Source organism: Nipponia nippon, unplaced genomic scaffold (genome assembly GCF_047370975.1).
Source record: "Nipponia nippon isolate SJK-2023a ecotype South Korea unplaced genomic scaffold, ASM4737097v1 scaffold_1, whole genome shotgun sequence".
Classification (NCBI taxonomy): Eukaryota; Metazoa; Chordata; class Aves; order Pelecaniformes; family Threskiornithidae; genus Nipponia; species Nipponia nippon.
Window position 1 is genome coordinate 161373829 of NW_028262290.1, and position 25649 is coordinate 161399477.

Genomic DNA, 25649 nt, shown 5'->3' on the forward strand with positions numbered 1-25649 from the left:
CTGTGAGTTGCATCTGCGCAGTCACAGATACAGTGTGGGCTGAAAAAAAGTCCAGGATAAAATGAAAGAAGGATGTCGCCCATATCTTGGTGTCCAGAGTTGAGGATAGGGTTATAAGATAAGTCAAGTTGAAAGGGACCTCAGGAGATCTCTAGTGCAACACCCTTCTCAAAGCAGGGTCAGCCGTGAGGTCAGAGACTGCATAACCTGTTTCTTTGTCTGACTGTCCCCACGGTGAAAGCTTCTCCTTACACATAGTTTGAAGCTCTCTTCTTTCAATTTATGTCTGTTGCCTCATCTTCCCACTGTGCACCACTGTGAAGAACCTGGCTCCACCTTCTTGATAATGTCTTCCTACACACTGGAAGGTTGATATTAACTTCCCCTCAAAACCTTTTCTCCAGGCTGAACCAGCCCAGCACTGGGCAAGTGCTCTATCCCTTGACTTGGTGGCCCTCTACTGAACTCAATGTATTTCTTGTACTGGGGGGGTCAGGGGCAAACTGGGCATAGTATGTGGTCTAGCAAGTGCTTAATAAAGGGTGATAATCACTTTTCTCCTGGCTATGCTCTTTTTAATATAGTCCAGGATACTGTTAGCCATTGCTGTTGCAAAGGCATGTTGCTGGCTCATACTCAGCTCACTGCTCACAAGGACCCACAGGGCCTTTCCTGCAGAGCTGCTTCCCAGCCAGCCAGCTCCCAGCCTGTATTGTTGCAAGAGGTTCTTGCATATATGCAGTTTACATTTGTTCTGGTTGAATTTTCATAACGTCCCTGTTGGCCCATTCCTCCAGCCTAAGTCCTTCTAGATGTCAGCCCTTACCTCCAGTGTATCAAGTGGTTCCCCCCCAATTTAGTGTCATCTGCAAAACTGAAGAGCAAGCCCTCCTGCCTCCTCTAGGTCACTTAGGACAAGATGTGTACTAGGATACACCCTGTGGTACTCATTACCTGCCTCCAGGTAGAACACAGCCTGTTCACCAGACACTTGAAGCCCAAACATTCAACCGTTTTTTTGTGCAGCTGATTGTCCACGCATGCAGACCCTAACACCCTAACTTGGATGAAAAAATACTGTGGGAGAGGGTGTTGAAAGCCTTTCTAAAGTTGAGGTAAATGAAAACATTGCTCTCCCCTCTTCCACAAACCCAGTCATTTTATTGTACAAGGCAATCACGTTGTTCAGGCATGATTTACCCTTGGTAATTGCAAGTTACAGTTGCAGTTAAATGAGATACGAGAATATTTATTTTACTGAAATTTACATTTGATTGCAGCATAATTTCCCCTAGTGACTTTTAAAATAATGCTGACTGTTTGTGACATTTTGATCTCTTAGGTCAAATTACACAATCACCATAGGAAAAACACTAAAGAATGACTTACGCAAATTATCTGTAATAACAGTGGCTGCACTCATTAACCTCTGTCTTCGAAAAGGATCATTAATAGAGTCCACTGACAATTCATAGGACAGCAGTATCTGCCTCTTTGGTTAGAAAGACAACAGAAGATAATATAACAAGGGAATATGAAGAAATGGCAATATAAAAATTATGTCCAGCATAAGATAAATAAGCCTTTTTAAATACACATTGTGATGAAGCCTTACCTTGCTGAAAGAATGTAAAACAGAACAATACAACAATATCATGTGTTTGCCTTTGAAGGCAAAGAACATTTAATGAAAACCAGTAATATTTTTCAAGAAGTTGTTTCCTTCTGATAATATTTAACAATAATAATGCCATTATTTAAGAAGTATAGAATCATTAACAGGGGAGAAAAGGAAAAAAATCATTCCATCTTTCCGGTGACTGATAAAAAGAATATACAAAAAGAAGACTGACGATAAGTTTGAATAATTTATTGGCTATTTAACCATGAATTTGCTGATTATTGATAAATAATAAATATTTATTAAAATTAAGAATAGTTATTTAGTGAATCAAAATTATTGGTTTTCCCAGCCCTATTAAGCCTACCAAGATCTATACTAATGAACTGGCTAAAACTAGGAATGGGACTACTTTTGTTTTCATTAGAAGTTACAGAATGATAAACTCAGTGTTCCTGCTGTGCACTGAAGAACAGACAAGTCAACACCTCTATCTTATGGGACACACTGAATTATTATCAAAGATTCAGTTCATGACACATGAATATCTCCCCCCCTCCCCACCCCTTTTAAAGACTAAGTAGACAATTGTAAAACATGGGCTGCAAAGAATAGATGAGACTCTGAGGTAGAGAAAAACAGAAAGAATGAAAACTCCAGTATCAGGGAGGACATAATTAGAATTACCAGCTGACCGGGAGCTGCTGACTGACCACATCGTAACGCACAGTACCTTAGTATCCCCTTTCAGCACAACTTCATTTGTTTCATTTTCTTTTTGTGGGGAGGGTATATAAGTAAAGATATCATAGAATCATAGAATGGTTTGAGTTGGAAGGGACCTTTAAAGGCCATCTAGTCCAAACCCCCTGCAATGAGCAGGGACATCTTCCACTAGATCAGGTTGCTCAGAGCCCCATCCAGCCTGACCTTGAATGTTTCCAGGGATGGGGCATCTACCACCTCTCTGGGCAACCTGTGCCAGTGTTTCACCACCCTCATGGTAAAAAAATTTCTTCCTTAAATCTAGTCTGAATCTACACTCTTTTAGTTTAAAGCCATGACCTCTTTCCTATCGATATGTCGCATCATTACTTCAAACTTTTACAATAATACAATTTTTATGAACATATTCTATAAAACTGTTATTCAGGGAATGAAACTGATATCCTTGGCCTCAGGGGTTTAATAAGAATTATTTCTTTTTGTCTCTCTGGTATTTTAATGACTTGAATGCTAAGCAAAACTTAGCTGATAGAACTGTCACAGAATAGACATATAAAATGAATTTATAATACAGTGCTAAAATGTTCATTTTTCTATCTGTATTTTTTCAGAATCTAAAAGACTCAATTAGACTATTCTAATCACATCCAAGTTACCAGTGCAACTTGTCCTTTCATTCCTTTCTATAATGTTTGGTGTCTCATAGGAGAGAAACCTAGAAAAATTTGTGCACCAGCCCGACTGAAGTCCTCAGTCTTCTTGTTGAAATTCACGTCTGTTCAGAAGCATTCAGAGTTAAGAACATTCATCAACACTGAACCGGTTACTGCTTCTCATCTATCTTTAGCTGAAGTAAATAACTGGTGATGAAAAGTCCTCTGACAAATTGGGATTTAAAATAGGGATATGCACTAGCAAAATAGTCCATTCAAGTTTTTATAGAACTGATTATGTCCTACCAAAAAGTTCCTATCTCATATGCTTTTTTCTCTTTGACTTAGCATCTTTAGCCTCTTTTTGTGATTAGAGAGTGCATTGTTTGAAGAGTCCTCAGTTGCAGCAGAGCTACTACTACCAGTAGTTGCCATAACATGAAACAAACTGCCATGTTTGTTGTAGATTATATTTATTTGACTAAGGTAGAACTCTACATCGGAGCAGCTCACACTACTTGGATCATGATCTGGGCCTTTTTTTTTTTTTAAAAATATGAAATATCAACATTTGTAGGACGAAGTGAGAACTGTAACGTAGGGGAGTGAGAGGGAGTGTACAGGTGGACTATGCATCTTGAAGAACCCTCGTGATTGATAAATAGCTGCTTCTGCTGTCAAATGATCGTCTGTAAGTATGTGTGAGACAGCATAAGACTATAACCAGGATCTCACACAATCACAATTACCTGGAGCTGGGTCTTGGAATTCTTCATGCAGATAGTGTAGAGTCATCCGTTAGCAAGCAAATCAATGTAGTTTAAACTCTGCAGAATATACTCCTGAAAAGTGGGTTCCACTTCACATTTCTCGTACCAGGTTCTAATGCAATCTATTATCTCTTTCCAAAAGAGATGTGGTGGTGAATGGAGTCAAATCCAGTTGGCAGCCAGTCACAAGTGGTGTTCCCCAGGGCTCAGTATTGGGGCCTGTCCTGTTCAATATCTTTATCGATGAGGCTACAGGCTGGGGGAGGAGTGGCTGGAGAGCTGCCTGGCAGAAAAGGACCTGGGGGTGTTGGTTGACAGCCACGTGAACATGAGCCAGCAGTGTGCTCAGGTGGACAAGAAGGCCAATGGCATCCTGGCTTGTATCAGGAATAGTGTGGCCAGCAGGACCAGGGAGGTGACAGTGCCCCTGTACTCGGCACTGGTGAGGCCGCACCTCGAGTACTCTGTTCAGTGTTGGGCCCCTCACTCCAAGAAGGACATCGAGGCGCTGGAGCGTGGCCAGAGAAGGGCAGTGAAGCTGGTGAAGGGTCTGGAGCACAAGGCTTATGAGGAGTGGCTGAGGGAGCTGGGGTTGTTCAGCCTGGAGAAGAGGAGGCTGACGGGAGACCTTATTGCTCTCTACAACTGCCTGAAAGGAGGCTGTAGCGAGGTGGGGGTCGGTCTCTTCTCCCCAGTAACAAGTGATAGGATGAGAGGAAATGGGCTCAAGCTGCGCCAGGGGAGGTTTAGGTTGGATATTAGGAAAAACTTCTTCACCGAAAGGGCAGCCAGGCACTGGAAGAGGCTGCCCAGGGCAGTGGTTGAGTCCCCATCCCTGGAGGTATTTAAAAGATGGGTAGATGTGGTGCTTAGGGACATGGTTTAGTGGTGGACTTGGCAATGACAGGTTAACGGTTGGACTCGATGATCTTAAGGGTCTTTTCCAACCTTAACGATTCTATGATTCTATGAAAAGTTCCTATACAGAGATATTCATAACTTTGCCATTCTCTGCACACAGAGAGGGAAAGGGACCTTGGGAAGGATCTGAAAATGTTATTTCTGAAATGTAAAAATACAGATTGCTTTTGGCATCCAACCTGTGCAGATTTTGCAGCCTTGGAGAAGGTCTAGGAACTAAACCAAATTTATCTCCTGGCTCAGTCATCTCCTGCAACACAGTCACACACTTAGACGAAAAAAATTAAATAGGGATAATCAGTCATAAGAGGTGATTTTTATACTTATAGAAGATATGGCACCTGCTATGGAAAGACTTTTTCTTTTCCTCAGTAGGTATAATAATACACTACCATGGACTGTGATAGTGTTCCCTTTAAGTACAGCGGAACCAAATTAGGTCACAAAATGGCATTATATTCTTAACACGGCAGGGGAAACGTTAATGGCGCTCTATAAGAAGAAAATACTGTACTAAAGGAGATGACAGATGGCAGTTGCTGCCAAGTGGATGATTTTGACTCCTTCAGCTCAGACACATAATTTAATACAGCTAGGATCACAGAATTTAGAAGAAATTCTGACCATGCTGACTGCCAGAATGAAAAACTAATCCATTTTAGCTAGGATGACATGTCTGATAAAAACTCCCCTACAAGGGCACTTTTCAAGAGGAAGGAAGTTGGGCCATTACTCCTTTAGCTCTGCTACTGGAAAGTTTCCATTTTCTATGAGATGGGTGGGAACAATTCTGATGTTCTCCCAGAAGCAAGAGAGTATCTGCCACGAAATGGAACAGACTATCATGGGGGGGTCATAGAAAACATGTTGGGAGACAGAGGGGCGAGAGATAATATAAAAATGAACAGTGTATGTTTTGGTGATGATTTTCAGCTCTCCACATCTAGCGACCCTTCTCAGTCATGGTAAATGATCACCAAAGAAATGGAAGGAAGAAACATATCTGAGAAGGTGAATGAAGACTGGTTTGAAATTCCAGCCTGAATTATCAAAGGTATGGCTGGGAACCAGGGTTTCAGTCAAGGTGTTATTTGGACACAAATATCTACTTTTGCACCACCTGATTTTCTAGTGGACCCTGTTTGATCTAAGTCACAAGCCTGTACTGGAAAATGGCTGCTGCTGAACCAGTATAAGGGCATTAAAGGCTTTTTTTTTAGATATTGTTGAAAATAACTCAGTAATATGGATAATTGCCTGAGAATTATTTCAGAAGATTCAGCTCAAGATTAAAATACTTAAATATAGGCATCTAAATGAGGGTGTCTACATAGAGCCAGAGAAAAACTCAAGTTGGGAAGGTCCTCTGGACTCCTCCCACTCCATTGCTCAAAGCAGGGCAAAACTCAGCTGTAGGGCTTTTAATCCAATGCGTGCAAGAAGGGGAAAAGAAAAAAAAAAAGAGGGAAAAAAATTGCAAATAAAGAAAGCTTTTCTGCTCATTAGATTATCACATCACATGCAAGTCTAATCAATATATCTATTTCGAATACTTACAAGCTTCTTGTGGCAGTGACCAGGCTGTGAATGAAATATCTGCTCCTCTTTGCCATGATCACCTAATATTAAGCTTTGTCTTAAAATGGGTTTTTCTTTCTCCACCTCTTTTTCTTTTGAATTTTTCAAGTCAGCAACTGACATTTCAGATCCGCCACGTAAGGCCTTATTACCCTCTCCAGCAGCCAACATCTGTAAAAGAAACAGCAAAAAGTCGGTCTATTAATACAAGGCAAATGGACTAGGATCATATGCGGTTTAATTATTATGCTATCTGAATGTTTTGCACTAATAATTCTTACCTTTCAAATATTAAACTACTATAAAAAGATAGGAGTACAAAATGCTATTCACAATACTGAAAGATAAAGCAGGGCTTCTTATCAGCTACTACAATTAAAGTTTGTCCTTGCCACTTTAGATATTGTATTTTGTATCTGAATTACAGAATATTAAGGTGTATCCTTTTACTCTCCTTTTCTTGCTTTGGGAAGGACCTTGAGCCCAAAGACAACAGAAGACTAAGGGCTCACACTAAATCCTAAAATGTTAAACCTTTCTTAACTACTAATCCCGTTGAAAGGAAAATAGAAGGAAGAAAAGCCTAAGTAAAGCTTGGCAAGCTGGAATTTCAGACAGAGAAACATTACAGGCCTGTCAACAGCTGTAGAGGAGGAATTTGGTAAACCAGTGATGCCTTTCATTTAACAATGAAATTGGACAATTGCTAGAGAATATTTGCATGTCCTCTTACAAATCTGACTTTTCTGACTGTTAGCAGTAAATCAGAGGTATCTTTTATAAAAAGTGAGAAGACAAAGTATGTCTCACAATAATTTCCAATCTATCTTGTTTCCTCAGCTCAGAGCTTCACTTCTCAGGAATAAAATAAAAACAACAAGGTGATCCCTGGTCCTCTATAGGCCAAGGAATGAATGAATCTAGGCAACACTGCGCCAAGAGGAACCACTGTAGAAATCTGATGTGTGTCTATTAGCTCTCCAACAGCAAAGAAACGAACGCAGTCTCTGGATGTCCTTCTACATTAATACGGAACTAACGGCATTAGCCTGGCCAAAAACTATTCCTGCTCTTGTCAACTGGTAGACCTTCTGCGTGCAATCACTCAAAAAGAGGCATGACACCCCTTAAATAGCTGAGCACAGTGGCTCTCAGAAAGCTTGCCTTTTTAATCAATCCTGAAACCTATCAGCATCAGAACCTCCAATCTCAGGGAACTGTAGAAATGACAACTTTTCTTATGGATGCAAATTTATCCACTCATACTTCCTTCATCAGACTACACAGTAATAGCAAGAAGGAATATCCAGAGAAAGGAATTTCTGTACACAGCAATAGTGGTAGTGTACAAGAATGGGGCACACCACAGAGCACGGGCCTTTATGCAATACCATAAAAGCTATATACTTCCCAGCAACCCATTCCTATACAATGCCAGGTCTGCAAATCCTAAAACTTAATATGATTTAACTTGGACTTGTTTGTATCACAGAAATGTTTATATCTATATATATAGATATATATACACATGTAATTATAAAAAGACAAAGAGAAATGAGGTGTGAGAAAGTATTGTAAGAAGCACATGGTTAATTAAAACCTTACTTCTCTAATTCACCAGCAGAAGAAAACAAAAGGAACCACATATTATGTATTACATATAATAATTTACAAACCCGTTCTTTCTCTAGAATTTTTTGGGCATCCTGAAGTAATTTTTCCTTTGCCTCTGTGTCAGCAAGAGTAGCTCTATTTTGCTCTTCATATGCCATAGTTACTACAGCCAAGATCAGATTGAAGAGATAAAATGAGCATAAAAAGATGACCCCCAGAAAAAATAAAATGTAGTTCTTTCCAGATGTACGGATAGTCTGTAAAGAAAAGGTAAAGGTTGTAATAAATTCTTAACAAACTAACATTTACACTAGAATTTCAAACTAACTTTAAACAATTTATTTTCCTATACAATACAAAAGGTCAACATACTGCACTGTTTTCTTTAAACAAGAGTAGGATCTACCTCTGGTCTAAGTTATAGAGAAGGTCTAGAAATACATCTAGTCAGGAGTTCCCCTGGCCTTCAAGTAAATAAATTTCAGCTCTTAAAAACTTCTCTGTAAACATACAATGTTTTCTCTTTATGTAACAGACCATCAAACATTCATAATGATGTCCTGTACTGCAAAGAAGAATTAACAAAATCCTTTCTTAAAATTAACTTAAATATCTCCCAGCAAATCAGGCAAATGATCATCAGAGTTTAAGTTATGAGAAGACAACTTCAGCTGTAAAGAGATATACAGGTGGCTACAGAAGAAATTAATAAAACTCAGTAATAAGGATGAAAGCTAGGATTATCTAAACAATCATGAAAGATGCTATAATTAGTGAATCAGAGGCAATATTTAGACTGATTGCTTATTCTTATGTTTTTTTAATTGGCAGCAGAGGAGATGGCTCAAAATTAAGCTCTGAGACATTTAGAACTATAAACCACATGACCTCTAAATGGCACAAGAAGATTTATCCATTTTTAAAAAATCCCTTAATAAAGGTTGCTTGAAAAAAGTTAAAGTGGACAATATGAAAGCTATAGAACAAGGCAGAGGATAATTCCCTTCTAACAAAGGCACTGCATAGATGTAAGGGATCCAAAAAGTTCTCTACATGCAATTTTTGTATCAGTTTTGTCAAAAACCAGAATTTAAAAGTTACATTCAACTCTCTGAATCAAAACATAAAGGCTGCAATTTTTTTAGTCCCAGTTGTCAAAAATGATCTGAAATGTAAGTGTGTATGTTGAGCCAAAAGCTTTGGTGAGGAGTCAGGACTCAAAAGGAAGACAAACAGAGCATGTAACAAGTCTTCATATCCCCTGCAGCTGCAGTGTGCTCACTAGCAGGATCTACTATATACCCCAATCCTTTGGTAGTTACATATTAACATTTAACTATTAATCACTGACCCAAGTGTGTTCTCCAACAAAACTATGAGCATTCACAGCAGGATTGCTCCCATCCAATGTTACTTGCAGAAGGGGTTACAACTTAGTCACTTGAGGCTACTTCCTTAATATTTATGTTGATTTTAAAAGAAATTTGGTATCAGTAATTTTAAAACAGATGCAGATTTTTCTAGTGGACATAAAGCTCTAAACTGCCTATCTAAAGTCAGGTAATAAAAGTACTTACTTGTCTGTAGAGACGCTCCCAGTAATCCTGTGTCATCAGACGGAACAAAGAAAGGAAGGCCCAGCCAAAATGATCAAAACTTGTATAACCAAAGTCAGGATTCTTCCCAACCTTCTTGCAGCTATAGTTTTCTGGGCACTCTTTGCTAACCACAAAAGAAATGTTAAACAATACTTACTTGCAGTATTAGATTGTACCTGAAAGCATCCAGTACACAACATCAAATATTTTGTTCAGTTTATCTGAAAGTCTGTTTCATTATTCCCCAATATAATTCTGCCAGAAGGACTGATTTATATCAGACAATTCTGGAAAGCCATTTGTCTAGTTGAAGAAACTAGACAGAAACTCTAGTTCTGTCTAGTTTCTGACTAGACAGAAACTCTCCACTGATGTAGGATGCATTCAAACGAATACATAGCAGAAAAAATGGAAATATGTTTACTTTTAAATATTTCACCAAGGTGAGGAGAGGAGAGTTTACTAATACTTCACAACTCTTTACTGATGTGTTCCCCTCTTCCTTTATATCATTCTACATTACCATTATATTACCAGTGGTTAGCAACAAAACACAAATATAATTGCTTGCATCCTAGTACTTTACTTCATTGTTTTTCTGACGTGAAATAGCTGGTTTTTAATCTAATACCCCCCCACACACACACACACACTCCACCCTCCTGAAAAATCACCACCATTCCTTTAGGCCAAAAATAAAACCACAGTATATCTGAAGAAAAAAATAAGAAAGTACTAAAACTGTTCTGTTCACTTACTCAGGATCTGAACTGAACCCACAGAGCAATATTTCAGAAGATTTATTCATTCTGTAGCAGATATCTAATACAAAAAACATCAAGGTATCATAAAATCAGAAGGCATCAGTTCCTACAGCACTCTGACAGTAAGTCATACATTGCTGCACTTTAAAAAACAGCCCGATGAACTAAGTCTCTGTGAAAGACTCCTTTCACCACAAAGGGTGTATAGGGCTGTTTCTCAGCAGATCTGTCCCTATGGCAATTTCAAAAAAAAAAAAAATATTAACAACTGCCTAACTCACAATGTAAGATTTTATTTGATCTTTGGTAAAAATAAGAATCTCTGCAAGAAGCAGGCAAAATTCCTGAACGATATAGTTTAAGTGATGGAAAAAATCATTCTCTGTGCAGTACCCCTAAAATTAGGATCCCCATGCAATGTGCATAGGTAAAGAAGCAAATGCTTATAGAAAACTCCGTCCCTTCTATCCCACAGACTGCTAACCTTTCTCCAAATCCCACATTCACTAATCTCTCATTCAGTTGTCCCATAGGCTTCATCTTACTACTCATGCAAATGGAAGGACATACCTTCTTGTGAGAAATACATGCAACTATATTTTAACATCTCTGTGAAAAAACAAGACATACATAGGAAGATACACAGATTATGTAAAGGGAGAAAAGAATAAAATTTACCTTTATCATCTGATAAGTATATCTTGGCATCCTTACATAATGTGTCATTGTATATAGTATTATTGAGGACACATTTGGATGTTAAGTTGCCCATAAAAAGCTGGAGGCCTATTAGAGCAAATATACTCAAGCAAAAAACAGTCAAGATCAACACATCCGTAAGTTTCTTAACAGATTCAATAAGTGAATTTACGATGACTTTCAGACCTAGAAAAATAAGATTTGATAATGTGCAAAATAAGAAGAGGAATGCAGTAGCGTTCCCATATGACAATACACAACAGTTGCAAGTATGTTAAAAACAATCAGTGTAAATGGTTTTGTAATTTCAGAGTATTAAAAGAGGTAAAATAAAGCATAGGAATAAGTAAAGTATTTTTACTTAAATTTCCTAATCATAACTTATTTGGCTTTTACTTCCTTCTAACACTAATTTTGCTAACTTGAAAATTCTAAATTAAGATGGCATCTAAGCAAACTCTTAGGACCTTTAATGAATATGGACAGATTTCTGTGCTTGACTAACATTAACCTAGTACTTCACATTGTGCCAAATACACATTACAATAAAGGATAGCTTCCGCTGACCTCAAGGAATTGTGTCTTAGAAGATAATGCCTTACGGATGTCACCAGTTTAAAAGCAAAAGAACATTTATGAAACTTGGAAGGGAACTTCCAAGTTCCAAGGGAAATGCTGGAAAGCAGCTTAGCAGAAAAGGACCTGGGGGTTCTGAAGGACACCAAGTTGAACATGAGCCAGCAGTCTGCCCTTGTGGCAAAGAAGGCAAATGGTATCCTGGGCTGCATTAGGCAAAGCATGGCCAGCAGGTCGAGGGAGGTGATTATACCCCTCTGCTTAGCACTGGTGGGGCCACATCTGGAGTACTGGGTCTGGTTCTGGGCTCCCCAGTACAAGAGAGACATGGACATACTGGAGAGAGTCCAGATAAGGGCCAAAAAGATGATGAAGGGGCTGGAGCACCTTTCCCATCAGGAAAGGCTGAGAGAGCCAGGACTGTTCAGCCTGGAGGAGAGAAGGCTCAGGGGGATCTCGTCAATGTATATAAATACCTGAAGGGAGGGTGTGAAAGAGAGTCAGGCTCTTACCAGTGGTGCCCAGTGACAGGACCAGAGGCCATGGGCACAAACTGAAACACAGGAGGTTCCCTCTGAACATCAGGGAACACTTTTCTACTGTGAGGGTGCCTGAGCACTGGCACAGGCTGCCCAGGGAGGGAGCAAAATCAAAAATATATTTGTAATTACATAGAAATTGTAAAGTTAATATATATTATGACAATGGGATATATAGTCATTTATAGATTTTCAAATGATTTTTTGTAGTTAGATTCTGAAATCCATACTTTGGTATCCTAATTAGTGGCACAGCTTACAAAAAGATCAGCATATGGACAGCATATGCAAAATACTGTTGATGAAAGTATTATGCTCAATCCAGACAGTGGCTGTGGTCAGTAAACAAACAAATGAAAAACTCTGAAATATTGTGAAGTCACCATTCAGGGAAATAAACCATAGAAGATTAAGATAATGAAGTATAACATGAAACCAGAAATATAGTGGTAATATTAAGACAACATATTGAATAGGGTGCGCTGCTCAGGAAAGACATAAGTAAAAAGACAAAGGCACTGGGCTAAGTAAAATTGAACATTAATGATGGGATAGAAAAAGCAGAAAATACAAAAATTTGCCTGTGTCAAAATCTTTTTGAGGAAAGATGATAAAAAATATTCTGTTAGGATGCTGCTGCGAGTTACTACAGGCTGTCACACCTTGGGATCCCATTAACCATCACAAAAAGTGACCAGAAAACTGAAGACAAGAACAGGAGAGGAATTAGCAATAACATACTGCTGAAGAGGAGAGAAAACTAGTAAGACATGTTGTTCCTTACCTGGTATTACTGAAACGGCTTTCAAAGTCCTCAGTACTCTGAAAGTTCGAAGAGCTGAAACCTTCCTCATACTTTTACACATAGTAACATACCTATAAAATTAAACCACCATATAACTGAATGACAAAGATCTAGCTTTTCGGAGCATATCCATATTGAGCACACAGTAATGAATAAGTTACAGAAAATAAATAGGTCAAATGTGTCCTAAGGTAAATGTCTAAACTTAGCAATCTAAGTCCATTTCTAGGTATTGATATAAAATAATAAGACTTTTGACCAGTGCCTCTGAAAAGAAACCCAGCAAGTTTTCACTTAGTGTGGATTTGGATGCTTAACTTTTGAGGTGTTTATTCATCAAAATGTCAAATAAATATAAAACCCTTTCATACTGAGGCTAATCTGATTTAGATCACATGAAAGTATACGTTGCAGCTATCTCAAAACTACACAATATATACTTTAGGAGAAGGGAGCTGAGCAAAACTACATTTACTACATGTTAATTCTGTACCACATGGCTGTCTTCCTAACTTTTATTTAGCAGTCAGCTAAGAACTTGAGTATTGAAACTAGTTTCAACTTAATCGTTTCAACAACTTGGAAATTTCAGAAAATGAGGATTTTAAGAGTTGCATATTCTACACAGCACTTTATCTTTAACAGGTAACCCCATATTTCATAAGACTTCTTTCATGTCAGAATGGACATGAAGTGTGACTCATCTTATGCCAAGGTCATAACTGGTAACAGAATTCCTTAAAATAAAAAGTCTCGATAACAGAATCTGAGAAACACTGGTTGGAAAGGACCTCTGGAGGTCATCTAGGCAACCTTCCACTCAAAGCATGACTTTTGTCAGCAATAGATCAGAACACTATGGCATTGCCTAGCCTGTAAGATTAAATAATTCTCAAGCACCTTAAGAAATAACTGCACTTGAGTTAACTGTTGTGTTAATTTCCAAATACTTTTCTTTGTTGCATGATAGGACCCAAAAAACCAGGAGATACTATATTGCAAAGTGCTTATATCTGCTTGAACACAAATGAATTAGGAGTATGGGTAGGAAAGTAGGACCATAAAATGAAATTGTTCATACAGCTGTTGGACTACTTGATAGTTACTGATGATTAACAATGTGTAAGCTCCTTAGTGGCTTATAGATTACCCATAAGAATACTTTATTCATATACATATATGTGTGTGATGACATCTGAGTACATAACCTATTATCTACAAATAAGGAAAAACCAGTCAGGGATATGACAGTTGATGGCAGCCTTTGCTACAGAGCCCATGAGATGGTGGAGTTTAAGACCTCGAGAGAAGTAGCAAGATGAACAGCAGAATAAAAATCTTGGACTTTAGGACAGCAGATTTCAGCGTGTTCAGGAATCTGAAACTACCCCAAAGGGAAAAGTGGCCCCCAGAACAGCTGGTTGATCTTCAAAGTTATTTTCTTCAAAGCACAGGAATGACACACTCTACTCTAGAAAGTCAAGTGAACGTGGCAGAAAACCAGCTTGTCTGAACAGGGAGCTCCTGACTAATGTCATATTCGAAATGGAAGTGTGCAGAAGGTTGAAGCAGAGATAGCTCTGGGAAGGGACACTAAGACATTGCCAAGCATGCAGGGATGAAGAAAGGAAAGACAAAGTTCAGCTGAAGTTGAAGCTAGCAAGGGATGTGAAGGGCAACGAGAAGGGCTATTTTACATACATCAGCAGTGAAAAGATGACTAAGGAAACTGTGGGCCTGTTGTTCAAGGAGGCAGGGAAGGTAGTGACAAAGGACATGCAAAAGCTGAAACTGCGCAACGCTGCCTTGATTTGGTCTTTACCAGTGAGATCTGCTCTCAAAATCTGTGGAAGTGAAATATTATCCATGCATCTATGTGCTGTGATCAAAGGGACAAAGTTCAGCTGGTTACTAGTGGCATCCCTCATGGGTCAGTTCTGGGGTCAATATTGTTTAACAATTTTATTAACATCCTGAAGAATGGAATAGAGTTTGCCCTCAGGAAGTTCACAAATACTAAACTGGGGGGGAGCAGTCAATACACTGGGTGGCAAGGCTGCTCTGCAGAGTGAGCTTGACAGACTGGAGTTATGGGCTGTAGAAGCCTCGTGAAGTTCAGCAAAAGCAAAGGCAAAGTCTTGCACCTGAGTCGGCATGAGCACAAGTAGGAGCTGAGGGCAGATTGGATAACGAGCAGCTTTGCAGAAAAGGACCTGGGGTCAGGGCAGACAAATTGAACGGGAATGAGCAGAGCACCCTTGTGACATGGAACGGCTATCACATATTGGGCTAGATTAGCGTCAGTCTAGCTCACATGTTGAGGAGTCTAGCTCATACGTTGAAGGAAGTGATTTCTGAGACTACATCTGGAGTACTGTGTCCAGCTTTGGGCTCTCCAGGGCAAGAAAGACATTTTACATACTGGAGCAGGTCCAACCAGGGCTCTAAGAGGGGCAGTAAGACAATTAGATGGTTAAATTGTTAGGCTGGATTGGATTTGTTGAGTCTGAAGAAGTGCAGGCTAATGGAGTGATGGACCAGGAATCTTATTGCTGTCTTCAGCTGCCCAATGTAAGGGCTTAGAGAAGATGAAGCCAGGCTGTTCTTGGAAGCTCACCATGAAAGGATGAGAGGCAGCAGACATAGGTTGCTACACAAGACATTTCAATTAGAAATTTGGGAGGGAAAAAAAAAACAGATGTGGTTGGAATGGGCTGCTCAGAGAGGCTGTTGTATCTCCATGCTTAGAGAAACTCAGAACTTGACTGGACAAGGTCCTGAGCAACCTAATCTAAATTAGTCCTGTTTTTAGCATGGAGCTGGACCACATGATCTCCAGAGGTCCCTTCCAATCTAAATTACTCTACACCTCTAATAAATTAGAACAAGACAACTGAAAACTATTCAGAAATGCTAAATGACAGAGATTTGCTTTGAAAGCTCTGAGACTGGGCATGAGGAAATCTGTTCACAGCTGCAAGTAAGACTATTTTGCTTTTGAGATTAACATTCCGTATTTGAGATGCAAATTCTGACTTGGTTTCTTCCTCATTTTTTGTCCACCTACTTAGTTGGTTTTGATATGAATTTAAAATTGACCACAGCAGTGATCCATCTGGCCTATTACCCTGTCTTCAAGAATGACCCACAACAGATGCTTACAGGGGAATTTAGAATCAAGGCAGTGATGCTTCCCAGACTTAATTCTTCCAGCAAATTTATAGCTCGGGGACTTCCTGAACAAGACATAGTATCTTTGTGTCAAAAATAACCCTTAACATGTTTTCATCCAGGATTTTGTCCAGAAGCCTTCTCAATGCAACTAAGTTTTTTGCATCCACAACCTCCTATGGGAATATGCCTACACGTAGTGTGAAAAACTACTCCCTTCTTTTTTATTCTGCCATCTGACAAGTTCATTTGGTGTCTTTAGCTCTCGTTGTAGGAAAAAAAAATAAATTATTTATTCTCTTTTTGGCTCTGTGCCACAGACTTCAACCATGTTCCTGCTCTGTATTTTTTTCATGACAGTTCTATTCTATTTAGTTTCTTATTATGTGGAACACAAGATATACAACTTCTCTGTATCATTTTTAACTCTGTCATCTTTTGAGGTGTCAGGAGCAAAACTACATGTAGTCCTGAAGAAAAATACAGGCCACACAGTGAAATAACTATGTGTTCTGTTTCTTTATTTCTTACCCATAATGTCCCTATTTTCTATTTCCTTCTCTGACCATGATTGCACACTGAAGTGGCATTTTCACAAGATTGTCTATTTTAACTCCAACATCGTCTTCCGAACAAGTGAAAGCTATTTCAGAGCCCATAACTGTGTATGTAAAGCTAGGTCTGTTTTTCCGTGAGCATTCTTGCAATTTCATCTGCTATTTATCACCATGTCGTTCGACACCTTGTGACCCACTTTGGACCCTTCTCAAATGAGTTTCATCTGATCCAGAGTACAACTAAGACAATGTAAAGAGGCATGCTTGATTTCGGCTGTCTACACAATCGCCTCTTAAACAAAATTTAAATATGTACTAAATTGAGAACAATCAAACAGTTCTGAGATGAGCTTTGCATTTAGGTCTTGCTTTAAGGTCTATGACTTTTTTTCTCTTTGCAGATATGCAAAGGGTGATTCAACCACAGTAACTCTTAAGCAGGTAGGATGCCAACCACTCTAAAGAAATTCAGCAATATCAAATAGCATTTTATCTGCGTGTTTGTCCCTTGAATGTAAAAGAACAACTGAGTTTTACTTACGTTATGACAGTAACGACAAGATCCAAGCAGTTCCATGGATCTCGAAGAAAGGTAAATTCATCCCAAACAAATCCTCTTGCTAATATTTTTATCAATATTTCCCCAGTATATATGCCAGTAAAAAGATGTCTGAGAAGGAAAGTATATATTAAAGTTATAGAAATAAAAATATTAATGAGATTGAGACACATTCAGGCACGTTTCTACCTTTTCTACGATTTAGTCACTGGATGGAGAAGAAAGTAGAAAATGTGAAGTAAAAAAGGACAGATTACATTACTTTCAGAAACTTCATGGGTATAAGAAGATGACTTCCTGAATTTTAGTAAGATTTCCATGTAAGCAAAGACTTATTTTAGCCTGTAAAGTTTGCATATTTTATAGATTTATTCTGACAAATACTCTATAACTGAAAGAAATCCCACATAAAATTAAGCTATCATTATCACCATGCTTACCCCAAAATAAGAGGAATTAAAATTATAGAACCTCTGAGGCTCCAGGCACACTTTCAAGATTTAATTCTAGAATATTAACTCAAGTTACACTGGATACAGTGCACAATTACAAAAGGTAACAAGACATTATAAATAGATGGCTTCCTAATGTGAAAAACTGAACTAGGGGTATCCCCAGGAAACAGCAAGAAAGAACGGAATGAATATTTATCCCTCTATACGTTTTGCATGAGCTGGCCATATCAGACATTCAGGTAATTGCCTTAGAATGAGAGATACTAAGTTAGAATCCTGCTGCACAGTTTCTCTAAAAGGCTTAATCCTTAAAAGGAAAAATGGGGCATGTTACACCAGATGGCAAAATTAGTCAATGTAGAGAAAAGGGCATATGGTATAAGCCTCTAGGAAAAGGCACTGAGGCTCCACAGAAGACTGTGTGATATAATAATAATAATCCTAAATGTTCCTCAGAGGTCTCTCTGACAATTTTCATGCCCCAGAATTAGATCACCACATTATTTAGATTTTTCAGTCCAGCATGTTAGTATCCTTAGAAAAAGAGCGAACAAATGGCAACTGAGATACTTACTCAGTCCAGTTGAGTGCGTCTGGAAGCTTAGTTACAGCCATGGAAGCGCAATTGAGTACCACAGTACATGTAATAAAGCCAACAAATAATGTGAATAATAAGTTAAGGAAAAAGTGCTATATTATAAAACACTGAAGTTCAGAAGAGTTGCTGATAAGTAATTACTTAGGTTTTGAATACGCTCAGGACTTTTCATGTGTTTTCCAAAGAAACTGATGTCAGATCAAACTTCTGCTCAGCTGAGCAAACTTTATGGTTTAAAAATAACAATGAATTATCTGCATGTGGAGATAGTTTTGGAAGTTAGGACATTAGTGGGTATCTTATCTTTGTTTCGGCTGGGATAATGTTAGTTTTCTTCCTAGTAGCTGGCATAATGCTGTTTTGGATTTAGGATGAGAATAATGTTGATAACACACTGATGTTTTAGTTGTTGCTAAGCAGTGCATACACTAGGCAAGGACTTTTCAGCTTCCCCTGCTCTGCCTGGTGCACAAGAAGCTGGGAGGGGGCACAGCCAGGACAGCTGACCCAGACTGGCCAAAGGGCTATTCCATACCATATGGTGTCATGCCCAGTATAGAAACTGGGGACAGTTGGCCGGGGGGCAGCGATTGCTCCTCGGGGATGGGCTGGGCATCGGTCAGCCAGTGGTGAGCGACTGCATCACTTGTTTTTCCTGGGTTTTGTTTCTCTCTCTCTCTCTGTTGTCGTTTTCCTATTATTATTATTATTATTGTTATTATTATCATTATCACTATTATTACCATTATTATATTTCAATTATTAAACTATTATTACCTCAACCCACAAGTTCTCCTACTTTTGCTCTTCCGATTCTCTCCCCCGTCCCACCGGGGGTGCGGAGGGTGAGCAAGTGGCTGTGTGGAGCTTGGTTGCTGGCTGGGGTTAAACCATGACAGTGGGACATAATATGTTCGACAGAAGAGATGAGGAACATAAATAAATAAAAAAACCTGAGTCCTCTGCTGTCTACTGTTATTTGAAACTTTAGAAACCTCCATTTCTTCCCAGCAGGAGCATGGAATAAAGAGAAATGGGTCCCAACGCCATAATAACTACAGTTTTTAAGCCTAGGAAAACCAGATGAAAAAGCATAATTATCAATAACCAGTGTTCTTTGAAACTCTGAGTCCATATATACATTCTCACAAGAGACACCTATGCTCTGCCACGAGTTCAGAAAACTTCCTTATTTTATGTGGTCAGCGATGAAAACATATATAAGAAAAAACATCCTTTCATGGAAGTTCATTTGCCACCTAACAAAAGTGTTCTTTTTTTATTTTTTAAACAAACATTGGCCTTAAATTTAGGGTTTATTTGAAACTGAACAGCAAATTTAGAAATTTCTAATAGCATGAATATGCACTCAGCCATAATTTCCCATAAAAAGACCTATTTCTACGAATTAATAATTCCAAATGAAAACAGATGTGTGGCAGAAAGAGCAGAAACTACCCAGCCTATGGTTTTACACCTGCGATCCTTCACATTTTTACATTCTTCAAACTATATTTTTGCAAAAATATAAAAAATGGGCATTCTTCAGAACTTTCTAAACTTGAGTGTGACATACATTTCTTAACATCAGACTCTTTCAGCAACGCATTGCCGTAAATCACACCCTTCATGTTTTAATAACTAGGGAGTCACTCTTTTGTTTATTGTGGTTTTTTTTTTAATTTAAGCTTGTCACCACAGTAGCGATTTAGAAAAAGTTCTGGAAAAGGGATAAAATATCATACAGTAGCCTCTAAATGTTGTTTCATAACAATATCTGCAAATCTGAGTTTAAATACGAGCTTTTTGACATTTTTACTTGCACCAACACCATGTAAATATCCCAGCTGTTGTAAAACAAGATTCAGTACAACTTTTTAAAAATCTCTATCACAGCCACATGAGCTTACACTTACATTAATATGAACAGAGGAAGAGAATGACAGAAAATGGTACAGTATATTTTAAACCTGAAATAAGGGAAACCAACAAAAGGATATGAATGGATCAGAATTTTAATTGCTGCTTTTCTGACTGGATTAAAAGGACCAAATATACACAAGGCAGGCATGGCACTAAACCGGAAAATAGTCCTCCTTTTATTTATCACCATAAAAGTCTATAACAAAAAAAAAAGATTCATAGTATATGAAATATTTTAATGAAACAAAATTTTCCCCCAAAATTAAACGTTCAGGTTTTCAAATCTGCATCTAGAACTACACCTAACTGCAATTATAAGTAAAGCTTTCCTGTATTCTTACTTGGAGCTGTGACCTGATGATATTACATTTTGAAAGAAAGACACCAGCTATATAAAAGTCCATTATTGCCTGTGAGGAAAAAGTAGTAATGGGAATAAATTTGAAGAGCAAGTGGTCATATTCACTTGGTCAGAGTAATTAAAGGATACTACTCTGGGACTGCAACAATGGTGTTAATCATACTCAGAAGTACCTTACTCTTGGATAGTTTTATAGGCTACAAAAAATTATTTACAAAATATTTATTGTGTAGGACTGCCAGAATCCAGCCTGCTCAAAGCAAAAATTTTAATTTTGAAATATCTCTAAATTATCACGTAATACTGTAAATTCCCTCTAAGCTACCTTAAGGTCCATGCAGCTCAGTACTTTTGCCACATGAAGAAAAAATGAAATCTCAAATCAAAAACAGTTCACTAACTTCTATCTAATTTTCTTCAGTTGAATAAACCTTAGTCTCTCTTCATCAAGAGTATCACTGATTACTTTGAGGAAAAAAAAATCTCTGGAAGAACAAAGCTTTCTGCATGTTCTCTGATTAAATTATTATATTCCAGTGACTCGCTGGTATACATGAAAGACAGCAACATAGGACTGGATGGAACCTTCTGCTCTACAGGTCAAGTCCCCCTCAACAATAAGCAATCATACAAGAGACATTTCATTCAGAAGGGCTTCCTAGAGCACCTACTTTACATGCTTCTACAGGCAACAACACAAAACACTTTGCAATAGCATGGAGTATATGCAATACAAATACGGTACAATAAACAAAGCTGATGAGACATAAAATAACAGAAAATTAATTGACTATAATGAAAACATATGTTTTTGCTACACAGAGTACTGAAAATACCTCAAATACGTCTTCCCTAATTTGTATAATATTTGTAATTCAGCAAAAATATCTGCAGTAAGTCAGCAATTCCAGCGTGAGCTACTGTTTGACAGGCACTGTTTATACAGCAGTGAGTTCAGCCCCACAGACATCACAGAAACTGCTCTGGAAAACAAAGCATCAGTTATCCCAGAATATATTTCCTATCAAAGTGTATCTATCAAGTGTATCATGTTTTCATAATTAATTCTGATTGCTGACTGGAACTTAAAATGCCTTTTCGTTAGATAATGTGGAGCATACCTTAGCACTCCTGCCCCAAAAAATGCTAGTAATGTTCGAAGATCTGTCTACAGAACAATCAAAAACCAGCATCGCCTGATAGAGCTTTTAATATGTCTTAAGGGTTCAGCAGACAAAAAATTAAATAAAAAAAATGCTTTTGAAAGTTTTAACCTTGTGATCACTGTAGTATGGATCAAAATCTTCCAGGGGTTCCCCAATAAGCTCCACAGGAAGATCCCCATACAGAGAAGGCAGTTTTTTGCAGGTTTTCAGATCAAGCTGAGGAGTAAGTTTATCTTCTTCAACTCCTTGGTCTTTATTCTCCCCGTTAACTTTGGCTTGCTGCTTTTTTTTCTTAGCAATTCTTTCGTCGATTGCTGCCAAGGACTCAGGGGTGAAACGTCGAAAGCCATTAGTTTCTGATGGCCAAAACAAGGGATCCATTTTTCCTTCTATATGTTTGTTTCCAGTGCTAGCAGTAAGATAAAAGAGAAAGCTATTGACAATTAGAAAACAACAGAAATAATACACAACTTAAAACTAATACCCATTAGATAAACTATTTCTTCCTTCTGTGAAACCCCGTATGAAAATAAATAGAATCAAATCGAATCGAATCGAATTGAATAGAATAGACTATTTCAGTTGGAAGGGACCTACAACGATCATCTAGTCCCACTGCCTGACCAATGCAGGGCTGGCCAAGTTAAAGCACGTTGTTAAGGGCACTGTCCAAATGCCTCTTAAACACTGACAGGCTTGGGGCATCGACCACCTCTCTAGGAAGCCTGTTCCAGTGTTTGACCACCCTCTCGGTAAAAAAAGGCCTCCTAATGTCCAGGCTGAACCTCCCCCGGCACAGCTTTGAACCATTCCCATGCATCCTATCTCTGGATCCCAGGGAGAAGAGCTCAGCACCTCCCTCTCCACGTCCCCTCCTCAGGAAGCTGCAGGGAGCGATGAGGCCGCCCCTCAGCCTCCTTTTCTCCAAACCAGACAAGCCCACAGCCCTCAGGCGCTCCTCACGGGACATTCCTTCCAGCCCTTTCACCAGCTTTGTTGCCCTCCTCTGGAGGCATTCAAGGACCTTCGCATCCTTAAGCGGTGGGGCCCAGAACTGCACCCAGCACGCCAGGTGAGGCCGCACCAGCGCTGAGTACAGCAGGATAATCCCCTCTTTTGACGGCTGGCTATGCTGTGTTTGGTGCACCCCAAGATATAAAGCAAAACCAACTAGAAGCACATTCATTTAGAAGAAAGGGTAATGTAAAACAAAACTCACAGAGATCAACAGTTCATTCTGGATCTGCCCTGTATAATTCACGTTGCAGATGAGATATTTTTTTCCTTTGCCTTTCCAGCTAGGAAGCGACAAAATCACGTCTCTGTCAGAACTCTGACGATCACCTAATTGTTTCTGTCTGTAGCAGCTTATAGTATCAGCAGCCTTGCACCTTAGTTACTGTTCCCCTGTTCTTCCTGCAAACAGAAGTTACTTCCATATCTACCACCCCTGCTGCTTACATAGGATCACAAAATGGTCTAATTGGAAAGGACCCTGAGGCTCATCAAATCCATCCCCTGCTCAAGGCAAGGCCAACACTGAATTTGGCTCAAGGCTTTGTCCAGTTGCATTTTGAGTACATCCAAGGAGATTGTAGTAAAAACAACACAAGGAACGGCAGGTTTTACCTCACAGGTCTTGAGCTTTGCTCTCCTCTGATTCTGCCCATTTGTTAGTCGTGTTTGTGCTTTGCTCTTCCTGCTCTTCAGACTCTTAATTCTTGCCCTCGTGCCATTTAGTTATGGCTGAAAAGGCCATATGGCTCATGAGGCTTTTTTCTAATTTTGTTGAGTAGCAAAGTGAGAATGTGGCCACAACTAAGGCTTTACCATATGTGTTTTGATGAAAGAACATTTGCATTGACATTAAATAACAAACTGTATTACATTAAATAATAAACTGTATTACAAACTTTTATAAACCTAGGCCAAAACCAAGATGCAGTGCCTGGGAAACACCTGAGTTTCAAATATACCTCCAGATTTCCTGAAGTTTTTATAAGACATCTGTTGAAATGAACTTACCTTGACATGACTTATCACAAGCATACAAAAGGTATGATGCATCACACTACAAAGCATGATATTGTTTCACTGACTTTGCTGACAATGAGTCCTGCATACTGTCACACCAAGACTTGGTAATTAAGAATCATTTAGTACACAGTTCTCAAAAAACTACAGTAACACCAGTGACAGAACTGGGATAGCTGCTATGCTTTATTCTGCTCGTGACCACCCCTGTTCTACCTGCTTAGAAAAGCCAGGGACCTGCACTTCCTCAAAACAAACTTCACTAGGAGGTGATTTGACCCCTGATCAACCCTCATGAAGCTCCAGACCCACTGACTGTTATGCAGAATTTAAACAATCTAAAGACACCATAAAGGACTACTACAAACCAAATAATCAAGTAAATCTGGTATTGCCCTTCTCACAACTGCATGTCAATAGGAAGATCAGTCTCTCCTAGAATTTTGCAGGTGCCTTGATGCTTTGTGGCTCTGCACTAGAGTGTCTGCTCTTTCTGGACATCTTGGTTACATCTGTTTGTTTAATAACTACTCTTTGCCACACATCAGAGGAAACAAATTTAATTATTAGTAACCACTCGATTTTGATTCAAGTCATTGACTTGTTTATTCATGCTGACAGGTATGGGTCAGTTCTGCCTCCCATACCAGCCTGGGAAAAAGTAAATATGGTGAAGCAACTTCACTTTCTGGTATATTCACAAATACTGAAATCCTTCTGGGGATTAGCAGAGTACCTTCAAAAATTTATTTTCAGTTATTCTGCTTGAGTTTAAATTACTGACAAAGGGGAAGGATGGCAAGGTAATGAGAAGCACAGCAGTGACTTAAGGCAAATCACCTTAAGTATTCAGTTACTAATGACTTCTGGCCCAAATTTACCACATTACTTGCAGATGACAGCAATTTACATGTCTGCAGTTCTCATCCACAGAAGGTGAAGAAAATTTTGACCCATTACAGGATGACTTGCCCTTTGTGACTCATGTCTAAACCAGCTTCTCCCATCTAATAAACACTTTTGGTCACCAAGTCTTTTAAACACTCTGCATTTTTGATTGCCTGAAGTCCAGCTGTGCTACTTCAGTTTTGTGAGCTCACATGTGGACCATGACAGAGAATCAATATTCTCTGGTAATTATAGCTCTCTTCTTTAAATGCATAGATATATTTCTTTAAAAAGAATACGCAGCTGCCTGGAGCCAGAATGATTGTGCAATGATTTTGTTTTGGTTTAGGGGATTTTGGTTGGTTTGGTTTTTTTTTCCCTCCTCTGGAACTTCACAAGCAAATTCAGATCTGATCAGGGACCACAACTCAGAGATCAAAATATACCATGGTAACAAATTGAAAGTATATAATCAAAGAACTGTTACTTTGCAACACCCCACAGACCCATTTCCAATCGAAAGCTCAAAAGATAAAGTGAAAATCAACATGCTCTCTTTTTTTTCAATTTTTAATAATTCTAAGAAGATTAATTGTATCTTCAAAACAGTTTTAAGGACAACAGAGAGACTGAGCTTTTAGGTAACTACATTGACTGTAATGAATGAAGCAAAGAAAATTGCTTTCTGTAATACAAACATTGTTTTAGTATTAAGGATTTGGGAGCTGAATTTTCAAAAAAATGAAGGCTGAATCTGTCCAAAGCAGTGATCAAGAGCAAAAAACCCGACACATTCCCTTCAGCAGCAGTGACTACAAATCATAACTGGACAAGCATCCAGGGACAATGTGAGAGGATTTCTTCAGAAGAATGTGCTTGTGCTCACATGGAACAACGGGCTTTTTGGCCCTTCATCAACTGCCAAGCATTTTTAGACTGTGACTTAGGTTAGGAAAAAGCAAGTTAAGAAGATGTGACTGAAAAAATTCTTGCGATGCAGATGACTAAAAAATTTTGAAAAGATGGAGTGACTATTCGAAATTCCTGAAGCTCAGCTAAATTCAGCCACCTCA

At 38.7% G+C, this 25649-nt stretch overlaps 1 protein-coding gene across 1 annotated transcript in view; it reads right to left on the bottom strand.

Annotated features, from left to right (window-relative positions):
• Positions 1-25649, bottom strand: part of LOC104014897 (sodium channel protein type 5 subunit alpha-like) — a 55933-nt gene that overhangs the window by 25166 nt on the left and 5118 nt on the right. Inside the window, exons 4-14 of the mRNA XM_087764049.1 lie at positions 21763-22063; positions 20205-20323; positions 18181-18270; positions 17134-17262; positions 12844-12935; positions 10888-11130; positions 10240-10303; positions 9461-9605; positions 7946-8140; positions 6249-6440; positions 1390-1492 (exon numbers count right to left, since the gene is read on the bottom strand). Coding sequence (XP_087620175.1) covers positions 1390-1492; positions 6249-6440; positions 7946-8140; positions 9461-9605; positions 10240-10303; positions 10888-11130; positions 12844-12935; positions 17134-17262; positions 18181-18270; positions 20205-20323; positions 21763-22063 — 1673 coding nt within the window. The remainder of the gene's footprint in view (positions 1-1389; positions 1493-6248; positions 6441-7945; positions 8141-9460; positions 9606-10239; positions 10304-10887; positions 11131-12843; positions 12936-17133; positions 17263-18180; positions 18271-20204; positions 20324-21762; positions 22064-25649) is intronic.